Genomic DNA, 14,570 nt, shown 5'->3' with positions numbered 1-14,570 from the left:
TACAGGTAGAAGACCCTAACCGCTTAGCGTTAGAATATAATTCTCAGAGGATGGAAAAGCCGGAAGACGCGAGAAGGCTGGGGGTAGAACCGAGCCCCTACTAAGCAAACTCAGACGCGCAAGCGCGTCGTTCACAGCGCCTGCGCACAGAATCTGGAGAGGGTGGGGAGCAGAAAGGAGCTTTTGGGCCCAGCGCTCCCACTGCCTCAGCTCCCCCGCCTCCTCCAGCTGCTTGCGGTCCCAAACAACCGGGTGCGCCGCCGGCGCTCTCCATCCATTGGCCTTTAGCCTTTTCCGTTTCCGCCCAGCCCTCCACAGTCCGCCAATCAGCTTGAGCGTTTGGGAAAGGGGCCACCTCCAAGGCCGACGCTTGGGCTCCTCTGCCTCCCCCGGCTGCTGCCTCCGCTGCTGCCACCTCCTCCGTCAGGCAGGCGTCTGCGGGGCCCGAGGGGCGGCGGCGGCAGTGATATGGAGCCGGAGGCCGGCGGCCGAAGCAGTGCTCGCAGGCATGGGGCTGGGCCCCCGAGCACTCCGCCGCCTCGGGAGCAGGAGCGGAAGCTGGAGCAAGAGAAGCTGTCCGGGGTGGTGAAGAGCGTCCACCGGCGGCTCCGCAAGAAGTACCGGGAAGGTAAACAGCGAGCTTGAGCGAGGGGGGAGGGGAGGCCTCATCGCCCCCAGCCCCTTGTCACCTCTCCCCTCCCCCAAGGGGCCACCATTGCAACCTGAAGGAGCTGCACGTCAGCCCCTGCCAGCGCCGCTCTCCCAGGCCCGGACGCCCCCTTCTTGGTCGAGTCCTCAGTCGGCGTCAGACGCGCTCCTCCCGCCCCTTTTTCTTCGAGGGCCCTTCAGGAGAGTTCCAGGGCTGTGGAGGAACTGAGTCCCCACCCCTTCCAATCCCCTGTCCCCAGTCGGGGTGCTAAGATTGTTGTCACTACACACACAAACACACGCGCCCTCCCAGAAGAGGTGGAGGTCGCTCGACGCGAGAAAGGTGAAGGTAAAACACGAAGGCAGGTAAGAGCCATTTGGGAAAGATCGAAGGAAGCGTGAGTTGCCACTCTCTCCCTGCGCTTGACCAGGCTTCTTGATTTGCTGCCCCGACAGACCCCCCCTTGCCTGTGGGTTTAGCCAGGCAGTGCTGGAGCTTCCTCGCATTGGTTTCCAGGGCTGCGAAGTCAGCAGGCCTTCTAGCTGACTGGACCTCACCTTGTTAGAGGGGGGAGGGGCGCCATTCATAACCCCCATCCGCCGTTCTCCAAAACCTTGATTTCGGTGAGGAAGGAAAAGATCTGGGGCAGGATCTCAAAATATTGTTTAGCTTTGAATAGTCTGTGTAACCACCGAGCCTCCTAGGGACACAGATGCGGTGAAGCTGGGAACCTGTCCTATGGAAGATCTGAAGCGAAGGAAGAAGCCTTTAGAGGAGCGTTTATAGTTGGGGTCTGCAGTTATCCTCGGTGTTTTTAAATATAGGCTTCTTAACAGAGCCGTTTTGTAGGTCACTTGACATTGGAAATTCCCAGTTTTTTACACACTCAGGAGAAGTTTCTTGAGTATCAAAATGAGGGATAGCCTTCTACTTGCTCTCACTTTAGCTTAATTGCAAACTGAAAGTCAGCAGTCTTCTAGTGTTAGTTTTATAGTGAGTTAAATTTAGGATTAGACGCAAAATATGTTACAGTAACATGTAACATCATGTTACTTTTGATTTACAAACACTTTTCAATTACTCTAGAAGATTAAAAAGAAGTATCTTTTGTTCCTTTGAATGTAGTTGATGTGTTTCCTTTTCCAAACTTAATTCAAAGTTTTCCTCCTTTGGCAACTCAAGCCTAGCTTTTTAAATAGCTGTTTAAATAGTCATCCTCAAAGATGGCTTATAGTTATTGTTTAATAGGTGACAATAGAAAGAGACTTATCAGGCATAGTTAAGATGTTGCCATGTGTTTTTTAAAAGAACGCTTTAACCCCCAACCCACAATTTATTCAATAAAATGAGTAGTTGTCATGACAACCATTGCATCATTCTTGATATTCAAAGAATGCACTTACATAATGGCATTCACTGTAGATTGGAGAAATCCACTGGAGAAATGAAGAAATAAATACACAATTTAATTTATCATGCTATTTTGTACAGCTCTAAGCAAGTACACCTTTTTAAAGAAAAAGCTGACTAGCATATAATTGTTTCCATTTCTACCTTTTTATATTATTAATTTATTTGTAAAAGAAGAGGTTCCACTTAAATCAACACACTACTAATGTGTCATCGTGTGTTCAAGTGCTGTTTATACTTGATTAGTTCCCACATGTTGAAACATGTCTTTAAACTTGAATATTAACCAACGGAACTTTTGTTTATAATGAGAATTGGTCATTGGAAGTTACCAGAGCTAGAAGAGCTACATATGGTTCATAAATGAATGATCTAGTGTGCTTCTGAGCAGGTCAAGTCCTGGCAGTCTGTAAACATTTGAGTGAGACTGTTCTTTAGGCATTTTAATGCCCTGAATTCTATCAATGATCTAGATTTCTCTAGGCTTTATTCCAGTGATACACAAAGCCCCACCAGTGAACTAGCAAAGTAAGAGATCCTAATGAGCATGCACTTCCTGCTTTTATTTCTGACCCGTAATAATGTCAGATTGGACAGAAATCTGTGAAAAGGCCATCTGTGGAAAAGTCTAATTATGCACATAATCCCAAGAAAATAATTTTTTAGTGTTTTCCTTTGAGGTTTTAGTATTATAATACTGGTGGTCCACAGTGTGCAAACATACAAGTTCATTTGCAAGTCACCAGTGGTCATAAAATAATGATGTAAGTGGAGCTTAGGTGCTAGGTCAGGTTATACAGGCCTATTTAAACAGTAACTGTAAGACCATCAATGATACAAACTACACACCTTTTGTAACAATATTTCTATTAGAAAATGCAGTGAAAATTCCAGCTTAGAATCTTGGAATGTTAGACTAGAAGGAACCTTAGCATTTATCATTGATTCCCAAATATGACTGATCATCTGTGTGCCATTTAGAAAATTCTTGTCTTCTACCTTTAGTATATAGTTTCAGAATCCTTGTCAATGGGGCCTGGAAATTTGTCAGCCAATCTTTGGAATGCATTCCTTTTACACATGAGTGAGCCAAATCCCAAAAATATTGACACAACTTGCTTGAAGTTTGGATAGTTCATCATTAGTACTGTACATATTTTATGGAAATAATTTTTTCCTCCCAATTGCACACCTAATGGTAATTCCACATGTTGGTGAAATAGGAGGAAAATGGGAAGCAGTAATTTGTGTTAGGTAAAATGATGTAAATTGATGAGAAAGGAGTAATCCATGGGATAGATATGATGAGCTGAGTTGGGACTATATGAAGTATGGATTTTTGGGTGAGAAATGGCAGGAGTGAGCATTGGATAACAAGTGTACAGTTAGATAATGTAGTTTTCCCTTTCCCTATATCTGGTACTGAAATTGAAAATGAATCAGGAATAACAATAAAAATAAGATTTTCCTGCTGTGGTAGAAAAAATTTCTCAACTGATGCTTGTTGCCCACCTCATGTTTGTTGATGGGGATGAGCAGGCTTGGGGTTGGTGGTAGTGGGTAGAATGGTAAAGATTAGCTGGTGGATTTAGTGCACTTTTTTTTTTTTTTTTTTTTTACCACTTTTGTCCCTCTTTACTCCATTTACTGCCTGTTCTCTGTCACCACTTAGAGATCCTTTGCCAATTTGTATAAAGTAAGAATTGGAGATAATGGTCAGTGTTCTCCGCAGTGCTGTTATCTTAAGTAATTATCAAGAGGAAATGGCAGGGAAATATCTAGCAGTGGTGAGAAGAGGTGTTTGTAGTGTCAGCCATTTATAGCTAAGGGACAGTCCTTTAGATTGAGTTTATATAAATGGAAACATGTTTGCAGATATAGGTGTTTTCTGTCTTTGCTATACAAAATTTTAAGAATAACACTTAAATAACATTTAAGAATAACATGTTATTTTAAGAATAACATGTAAGCCAGAAATATTTTAAATGTATCATAAGAGTTGTAGACAGCTTTTTAATGAGAAACAGCTAATTTTGCTTTCCAAACAGGGACTTCATTGTTTAATCCGATCTGCCTGATGAGTACACATCTAATTGAGAACTGAAGTAGAGCCATGTGTATTTTCAGTTGTCCTTGTATGTTTTTTTCCCATAATCCTAGTCACATAATCCTGTTCCTACAATGATTATTATTATGCTTGGCATCTCTTTTTCCAAACTTAAAGTTTTCATGTAAAAATTGAAAAAATGTGAAGGCTATAGTTGTTAGAAATAAAAGTATGATTTCCATTCCGTTTAGATTTGATTTTTTAACCCATCTGTGAATGTCTTTAGTAAATTTCATCAATTTATTCACTGAATACTCTGAATTTATTTATTCTGTAGGCCAAAACAAGTTAAAAAAACAGTTCATCACACAAACCCATGTAGCTTATAAGCCAACCAGAGAAAAGTAAACATGCATAATAAGCTGTTAACAGTGATATTCTCAAGGTCACTGAATTATGGGGGATCTTTATTGTAGTTTCCTATACTAAAATCAGTGTTAGTAATAGCAATGATGATATTATAAAAGCAGGTAAGACAGATTACTGATACTGAAGCACAAAAGGAGAATACAGGGTATGTTGGTTCTATAGACTATGTCTGGAAAAAATTATGTATTGAAGATAGTTGTGAGCAGCATGTTAAGAAGCAACTACTAAATAGTCTAGTTGAGATGTTTAATTTTATTGATTATTCACATTCTTTATAGTTTGAGAGAAGGGGTGAGCTAGAGTAACAGTTTAGGATAGGCTGAAAAATACTATTGTGATTGTTTTTCTTTACTAAACACATGAAAGAGAGTTGGCAGGGAGGGAAAAACTTGAATTAGACTTTTTTTTTAAAGATTTTATTTATTTATTTATTTATTTGATAGAGAGAGAGAGAGATCACAAGTAGGCAGAGAGGCAGGCAGAGAGAGAGAGGAGGAAACAGGCTCCCCGCCAAGCAGAGAGCCTGATGCTGGACTCGAGTCTAGGACCCTGAGATCACGGCCTAAGCTGAAGGCAGAGGCCCAACCCACCGAGCCACCCAGGCGCCCCTGAATTAGAAATATTTTTAAACTAACACCAAAAGGTCTAAAAATGAAAGAATGAATATAATATTAGTGGTTTTCCTGAAACAAAGTTTTGAAATTGTTTTTAATATTAGGATAACAGACTTTTTAATTGAAATTTCTTATTTTTTTTTCCTTCTATGGTCTTCAACACTACTTTAAAATACTAACCAACTCCATGACCCCAAAAAACTTAGAACAGGTTTTCTTTCTTTCCTTTTTTTTTCCTTTTTTTAAAGTGAAGTTTTACTCTCTTTTTCTTTCTTTTTCTTTTTTTTAGTCATGCCCATTCTGATATAGAATCAGAAAGTGCTGCTTTGTGATAGAATGTTTATTTAGTTAGCAAAATAAGTAAGGTGAAGACTGTCCACAGAGGGCTTTGTTAACATTACACAAGGAGAGTGGGAATTGCCATTCTTGCAGGGAGAAAAAAAGAAGGGTTTAATAATTAGTAACACTAAAAGAGAACATTGACTGGCAAATAGTCATTTCAGTGAGAGGCATATAGTATATTAACTATTTGATTTTGTTATTATTGGTCATTATTGTAGTAAGGTATCTTTTTAGGGTTTTGGTTTTTTTACATTTCAAAAGGTACAGTAAAATTAAGTAGATCCTCTTGATTGGTGTAGAGCCTTTTGATTGTTTTGTGGAGGAAAAAAAAATAAATGCAATGGATCTTAGCCTTGGTTCCACATCATTATCATCTGTGGAAATTTGTGAAACATAGGCATATGTATTTGAAAGCTCCATAGGTTATATAATGAACAGAGGAGTTAAGGAACACTGAACTCTAAAGTACTGTAGAGTAGGAAAGAACCGGAAGAAAGGAGATCACCTAGGAGACCCTTATACTGATCTGATTTAGAGTTAATCATAGCCTCAGTAACAACAGTGATCATGAATACAGAGAAAGATACACCAAAGAATTTTTGAAGGTCAGAGTGAGTAGTTTCAGTGAAAGTAAAGGGGAAGAGTCAGAGATGATGTCAAGGTTTGTTTTCTGGGAAAATTAAAGTACTCATTTTCCTCTGTTTTGGAAATGTGTATGGGTTGGGATGGGAGCAGGGAGAACAGAGTAAACAGGTTGGTTTGTCATAGGGTTGGTGTAATTATTTATTTTGGAATATATCCTTTAGAAGTATAGGATTGGAAGCCCTTCTGTGGAAATTGAAGTTTGAGGCCATATGAACTGACCCACAGAGTGATAATAATGTGTAATTGAGTACAGATCCTTGGAAGACACCAGTAGTGTCCAGTTTTACATTAGTGTCCCTCTTTATATCTTGTGCTCCAATACCACAGTTGTGCTTGCCTTTATTGTATTTATCCCTTACCAGTTCAGTTACCTGTCTTTCCCACTAACTTTAGTTCCTTGAGTAGGACTCTGCCTTTTGTTTTTGTATCCCTAGTATGTAGCATTATGCCTTATAAATTTAAGGTACACATAAAAAGAATGATGCTTATATAGATATTTCTAGATAGTTGGGTTTAATCTTCTTATATTCGTTCATATTTTTAAATTGTAAATTTGGGGTACAGTTTTTTTTGTAAAGAATTTATGGTCATGGCTTCTTATATTTAGTAGTTAGATTAATTTTACTCTTCTAAAAACGCTTGAAATTATCAATGTAAACATATTGTTTTTCTATAGTTAAACTGTAAATAGTGGAGAATATGGATACTGTAAAATGCCTTGTTCTTAACATTTGGTAAATTTTCGTGGAATCACCTTGCCTTATTTTACTGTATGCTGTGAATTTCTCTTCTTTGTTATTTGCTACTCATCTTTCCCTACCAATTGGTTCCTACATACTAGTGTTAGCCAAAGATTAAAAAAAATAAAAAAATAAAAAAATAAAAAGTTTTAGCCAAACAGAAAAAATGAGAACTATTAAGGATATTGTATTGTGTGTCTGTGTGTGTTAGTATTAGAAGATGGTAATAATTTTGTTTTGAGTGTATATTTACCTATATACTGTAACTTCAAAGATAAAAATCTTTCAACCCCAATATCAACCTCCTAAATTTTGGGGGTGAAATTAGCACTAATTGCAAAATGCAAACATCTGAGAACCACTGATATAAACTGTACTAATTTATTATGCTCTAAGTGTAGGGACATTGATGCCCATTGCAAGGGTTATTGTAGAATAGATGGCTAATCAGCATGCATCTGATCATCCCCTTTTCTCATTTATAAAGCAATTTCTCTACTTAATATAGAAATTATTAGTCCAACTTATATAGAAATTAATTCTCAGAAGGTTGTTCATAAGTCCTTTGTTTACACTAAACAAGTAATCTCTGTGGTTGTACATATATCAGTAAATTTGTTTTATAAGGGAATAACAGATGTTGATGCCATTGATTCTGACTTTTCTTAATTTCTTTCCATCTCATGTGTAGGATATATTCAGAGTTTTACATTTTGAATTAACTATTTTATCATAAATATGTTTATAACAAGAGAATGCTCCAAACACAAGATAGACTGTAGATTAAATTACATTTGTAGATACTGAGTTTCATCCATGCAGTGTTTTGTTTTTTAATTAAATTTGACTATTCCGGGGGCACCTGGGTGGCTCAGTGGGTTAAAGCCTCTGCCTTCGGCTCAGGTCATGATCCCAGGGTCCTGGGATCGAGCCCCACATCGGGCTCTCTGCTCAGCGGGGAGCCTGCTTCCTCCTCTCTCTCTCTCTGCCTGCCTCTCTGCCTACTTGTGATCTCTGTCTGTCAAATAAATAAATAAAATCTTTAAAAAAAAATAAATAAATTTGACTATTCAGGATGCCCTAAACCTCACCAATCTATATATTATTTCAAGAGGTGTTTGAGTTTACAATCTTATCATAGACCTGTGGTTTTGAGCCATCACTGCACGGTGGCTTTATCTGAGGAGCATTAAAATAACCAGTTTGTACTCCTGATCCATTAAATGAAACTTCTGGGTGATTCCAGCATGCAGCCAGAGTTGAAATCATTGCCAGAAATCTAACAATTAATGCAGTTGCAGAGACTAAATAATTGCATTTGGCTGACAAAAGACCATTTGTTTGTAGCAAGTAGTGTCAGTGCTACTTGTTCTGGTGCAAAGCTTTGTTCATATCTGTGAACATTCATAAATTAAAAACTGGTAAAGAGAAGCAAGGTGGTGTGGTGGTTAGAAGCATGGACTTTGGCATTTGACTGCTAGGTTTGATGTGTAAGTAAAAGATCTGTCTCAGTGTGTTGGTATTAGAATTGATCTGTAAAGTAAAAGATCTGTCTCAGTGGGTTGGTATTAGAATTAAATGAGTTAATATTTGTGAAGTACTTAAAACAGTATTTGCAACATAGGAAGCATTAAATTTGTTACATACATGGTTTAAGAAATAAAAAGGTATATCATTAACTATACTGCCTGGGTGCATTTAAGGGCTATAACATTGAAGATTGGCTGGTTCCTGGAATTTCTACCAAGGCTGCTCTGTAGTCTCTGTCTTCTTCAGTATTAGAATGGCTGTAACAGGTTTTTTTGCCCCCCCCCCCCCCCCCCCCCCCCCCGCCCCACCAGCCCCGACTGCTTTGCTTCTTATATTTCTGTTTTTATAAGAAAGGTCTGACCTTAGTACATCACTGTTTTGGGTTTTTTCCCTCATCAGATAAATGACTAGTCATGACATGTTGGATATAAGATGCAGGTTTTCAGGTGTTCTGTGTTTGAATCTCAGAAGCTCCTTCTACACCACACACCGTGGATGTTTTGTTCCCCTTTAGGTGTGTCACTGTTTCAGGTGCTCAGGAATCCTGAGAAGCCTGGTTTAACTATGTTTGTGAGACACTCTAGACCTGAACACTTGTCTTAATGCTGTAGAGTGGCTGTTGAACTTGTTTCCACTTGGTCATGAGTTTATCTGCTTACCTCATATTAGAGAAAATGATCTTTAAAGGTTCTTGAAATGTGAATTTGGTAATCTGGTCATCTATAGGTAAAGTATCTTACTGTCCACATTTGATAATGTACCGAAGTAAAAATTAAATAGATTTTTAGTTCTGAATTTCCACAAGGTCAAGATTTGTTTGTGATACTCAAAGTAAATTGTTTTTTTTAAGAGAACTTAATGACCCTCAAATTTAATGAAATATATATTTTTTTAATGTTGTAACTTTTACTGTGCTCATGGCATATAATATTTTTAAATGAAACTTATTGAGGAACAATTTACGTACAATAAACTAAACCCATTTAAAGTGTATAATTCAGTGGGTTTTGGCAGATGTATACACCTGTGAAGCATTGCTACATTCAAGATACAGAACATTTCTATTGTTTCCAAATTTCATTATGCTCCTCTGTAGTCACACCTCTGTCACTCTGTACTCCATGTCCACTGATCCCTTCTGACTATACATTTTTCCTTTTTTTTTAAAGTTTTGTGAATATGGAATCATGTGATTTATTTTGTATTCCATGTAAGAACCACAATAGTGCGGTGTTGATCTTTGATATTATGACTCAGAAGGGTAAACCACTAAGAATAATTTACATGCTATTCTTATCTAAATTTGGCCTCAGATTTACACTTAACAAAATTTCTTATCTTCTGTGCTTTATCTTTTTAAAGTGAGAAAATTAGAAGTTACTGAGAAAATAATATTATTTGTAGCATACTTATAAACATCAAATGGTCCTAGCATGTAAAAATGCATCTGTCTTTTTTTTAAAGCATAGATAACACCATCTATCTTTTTTTTTCCACATAAAAATAACTCATCTATTTAAATAATGTTGTTACCAATAAGTTCTCTTTAAGCGTATAGCTTTTCCTAAAAGATATATGTACTGTTGGGTTTTTTTTTTTCTGTTTCAGTAGAAAATGCTATTTGAATTTTTTTTGTTTTTTCAACTTTTTATTTAGAAATACATACAGTTATCAAAGAACTTAATGGATACAATTGCACTTCCAGCTGCAAGTTTTTCTTTTGACAATAACATAAAGTAAAAAATACGTACATAAAGTAGCATAAAACAGTGAAGTTTCCAGAAAATTGACTTTGAATCTATTGTTTTTCCAAGCCTCTTGTAACTCTTATTTTGAGAACATTATTTTGAAGTATTCAGATTTTACTTTTTCATCACTATTATCCACTGACAGTTGTCAACTCTTGTTTTAATTTTACTCTGGTACTGAATTTAATTTATAATTTCGGTGTTTTGTGTATTTTTTGAGCATGGCAAAAACATAAAACATTTTTTCCCCCATTAATGGGGCACCATCACTAACTCCTATAGCTTATGTAAGTTTTAAATCAAAAAGTATTTGCCTTTCAATTTATACTTTCTAATGGGAAAATTACCATCTTATGGTCTTAATAGACAATATCCATAAACAAGTGACAAAGTACTATAAGGATTGCAGATACATATAGGAAGTAATTGTAAGATGATCAAGTAAGAAGCAGGTGGACCCTTTTGAATATGTGAATTCAGTTATGATTTGAAGGAAAGAAATTTGCTTGTAACAAATGGCAGGAGAGAAGTTAATTCAAAAAGGAAAAATAGTATCAACTTAAATAGGGGATCCCATTGGTTCACTTAAGTTTGGACCTGTTCTTGAGGTTATTTAGAAGAGTAAAGATGAATAACTCCTTAACTCCATTATACTTGGTTCTTAAAAGACACCAGAGGCACAAGGGTGGCTCAGTTCCTTAAGCATCTGCCTTCCGCTCAGGTTGTGGTCCCGTCCTGGGATCAGGCCCTGAATTGGGCTCCCCGCTTGGCAGGAAGCCTGGTTCTCCCTCTCCCACTTCCCCTGCTTGTGTTCCCTCTCTCAGTGTGTCTCTCTCTGTCAAATAAATAAAATCTTAAACAAAACAAAACAAAAAAGACAGTTGCACTCAAAGTAATAATATCTTTTTTTTTTAAGAGTTTATTTATTTATTTAACAGAGAGAGAGAGAGAGAGCACTATCACAAGTAGGCAGAGAGGCCGGCAGGGGTGGGGGGGAGCAGAGAGCTCGATGTGGGACTCAATCCCAAGACCCTGAGATCATGACCTGAGCTGAAGGCAGAGGTTTAACCTACTGAGCCACCCAGGCGCCCCAAAGTAATAATACCTTAAACTAGTCACCAAATTATTAAAAATGGAACTTACTTTCTTTGTTTTTTAATATCCTCGTGACTTATTTATTTTATAACTGGAAGTTTGTATCTTTTGACCCCCTTCACCCATTTCTCCCACACCCCATCCCACACTTCTAGTGACCACCAATCTGCTATCTGTATCTGTGAGCTTGTTTTTTTTGTTTTTGTTTTAGATTCCATGGAACTCTGTCTTTTGAATTAATGAATTAATGTGCTATTAATTTTTTCCTAGTTGTTACTGTTACCACTTTTTATAGGAAGTAGTAGCTCATATTTTTTTTCTTTTAGTTGTCACATAAAATGTTTGTAGAGGTGAATTTAGTCAGTAATTATGATACTGTCTTGATTTTTAGGACCAATCTTCAAAATAACTTGGTTCATTGATTTCTGTTACTGAACTTAGTTTGACAACTTAAATTGGCATCAGTTGTGTTTTAAATTATTAGTTTTTTTTAAATTACTGTTTTAAAAATTTGTAAGAAGAATATAATAAATAGAAGTCATGCTAACAGTTCAGAATCTTATTAGGCAAATTGACTTTATCTTTTAGATGAAGCAGAGCTTTAACATGATCTTTAAAACTATGTACCTGAACAAATTACTGATTTCTTCTTTATATTCATTTAGTTTGGCCATAAAATATTCACTAATTATTAATTTTAAGTTAGACTGGAGGACATATATATATTATTTTTAAAAGATTTTATTTATTTATTTATTTGACAGAGAGATTGAGATCACAAGTCGGCAGAGAGGCAGGCAGAGAGAGAGGGGGAAGCAGGCTCCCTGCTGAGCAGAGAGCCCCACCCGAGGTGGGGCTGGATCCCAGGACCCTGAGATCATGACCTGAGCCAAAGGCAGAGGCTTTAACCCACTGAGCCACCCAGGTGTCCCAGGAGGACATATATTTTTAATTGTGCTTTCTAAAAATAGTTTTTGAATTCTCTATATTTGGGGAAAATGAAATGTATGTATTTATTGGAGATTTAGCTCTCCCTCCCTTCCTCTTCCTCCTTTATCTCTCTTTTTTTTAAAAGATACATTCATACTTCTAAGGATGTCTAAGAAGTGGGCAAGAAAATAGATATTAATCACAATGATTTTGAGTCATCACAAATGCCAATATCATTGTAAAATCATTATATGACTAATTACTAATTCATTGAGAACCTCTGATTGAGCTTGAATACTTAAGCATTTCTGATTCTGTTGACTAGATCTTTGATGCCGACCTCAGGAAGTTCTTAGTTCCTAATTTGCTACTTGGTAATGAAAAAGTATTATACTTTTAAATAGTTCAGTCTTTTAGATGTTGGTTGGCCTAATTTCTAAAAGATAACTAAAAATTCTTAGAATCAAAAATTAACATATTTTTTGTGTAAAAATTTTGACCACATTAGCAGGAGGATTTTGATTACGTTAGCAAAAGGATTTTGATTATGGATACTGGGCACTGGTCAACCTTAACTGGTGTTGGCTTTTAGAACTCAAATCATAAATTATTTTGAAAATACTTTGCTTAAAAGATAAATACTATTATTTTGAATACTGTAAAAACAGAGAATGGGCTATTATGGAAAAAAAAACTGAATTTGGCCATTCTGTTTGTTTAACAAGCTTTCAAGAGTATTCTAGAAAGTAGAATATTTTAATAACTGGTGGCAATGTTTTTTCTTCAACTTTGTAACCACCATTTAACATAGTGTCTTCTTGATACATCTTCTTGTATATGATTTAAAAGTTCTGGGTCCAGGAAGCCTTACATAGGACATAGGGAACATAATCTGGTTCATATAGCATCTACCACATCTTGTGACATTTCTTCTTCCCTTTCTTTGATGCCAGTGCTAGCTCATCAACTTTGTTATCCTGGGTAACATTTTGACATAGAGTATTTTTTTTTTTTTTTCAGCAAATCCACTGAAAGAATGAAAAATATATACAATTACATTGTTTAGTCTCAATTATATATAAGGGTACTACACTTTACTAATCATGCATCGGTTTCACTATCATCGTAGTTGGAGAGAGTTTGGAGACTTAAATGTTAGCAAAGACTTAAAATTGAAAGTTCTCTGCAAACAGTTTGAGTTAAATAGGCTTTACAGACAATATTTGAATCCTTCCTCAAAACTTCAGTGGAGCAGATAGTAAGCTTTAAAACTGTACAAGATACTGATAATTATGTACACAGAATTTTGTTGAATGTGGTAAACTATGGGTCTTAAAAGCTGAATGGCAGTAGGTTTCTGTATATATGCAGTTGTCTTTGTATATATACAGTTGCCTTTGCAATTCTATAGTTAATTCTAGGGTAAATTGAATTTCACAGTATACAGTGATATAGAGTTGTAGTAGATGCATTTGGTGCCCCCACATAACGTACCCTTGGTCTTCAGCTGTGGCGGACAGACAGTGAGCTCAGAGGCACCCAGCCCTAACAAAGTTGCACTTTAACTGAGTGCTGCTTTCCACTATTCTTAACACTGCTGGAGCCCACTAAGGATGTCGCCTTACTCAGTGCCTAAGTGCAAACTAGAAGTAGAGGTTCTCTCATCAACTCTCAGTTAATTGGGGATTGTAGCTGATGTATAAAATGTCCTAGCCTCCTGTCTTTTAGGTGCAAAATTCCAGAATTCATATGCTTCTCTAGCCCACAGCAGCAGAACTCAATAGTGTACCTTTGTATTAGCATTTTTTTCCTGCCTTGGCTTATTCTCCCCACTCCCTCACTCCTGTTTCCTAGGATTCTCTCCCAAATAAACTACTTACACCCAGGTCTTTGTCTTATGTTGTATCTTCTGTGGAATCTAAGCTAAAAAGTCTTACAGAGAAGAAATCTGTTTAAATATGTTAAACATAGCTTTTCCCAGATATATTTGGCCATACAGCTTTTGTTTGAATGATTGTTATTACCAACAAATATAGTAATTTTATGTATTTATTTTTCATATTAAATAGAGCAGTGAAATTTAGAAGTTCAAACAAAAGGCCTTTTAGAATTGAAGATATCCATCTTAATAAAAGATAAAGCACCTCTAAAATGATACTATTCCTTAGTGAACCATTTGATATCAAGTCTGATGAATAGAGTGTTAGGAGCCATCATAGGTTTATTAATGTATCATTAATCAAAATATTTTTTTCGAAGACTTCCTGTAGTTCTATTAGAGATTTGGTAAATTACTCTATCTAAAAGATGTTGCTAAGACTAAGGAGTTTTTCTTTAAGAATTTAGGAAATATGTTTGCCTGCCTGTTTTAGTGGATAGTTATTGCAGTTC

At 36.8% G+C, this 14,570-nt stretch overlaps 1 protein-coding gene across 1 annotated transcript in view; it reads left to right on the top strand.

Moving 5' to 3' along the window:
• The first annotated feature begins 349 nt into the window (after nucleotides 1–349).
• BMT2 (base methyltransferase of 25S rRNA 2 homolog) overlaps nucleotides 350–14,570 on the top strand; it is a 103,679-nt gene continuing 89,458 nt past the window's right edge. Inside the window, exon 1 of the mRNA XM_047695427.1 lies at nucleotides 350–628. Coding sequence (XP_047551383.1) covers nucleotides 469–628 — 160 coding nt within the window. The 5' untranslated portion in view covers nucleotides 350–468. The remainder of the gene's footprint in view (nucleotides 629–14,570) is intronic.

The sequence above is a fragment of the Lutra lutra genome, chromosome 11 (genome assembly GCF_902655055.1).
Source record: "Lutra lutra chromosome 11, mLutLut1.2, whole genome shotgun sequence".
NCBI classification, from domain to species: Eukaryota; Metazoa; Chordata; class Mammalia; order Carnivora; family Mustelidae; genus Lutra; species Lutra lutra.
Note: the sequence above shows the minus strand (reverse complement) of the source record. Positions and strands in the feature narration are given on the sequence as shown.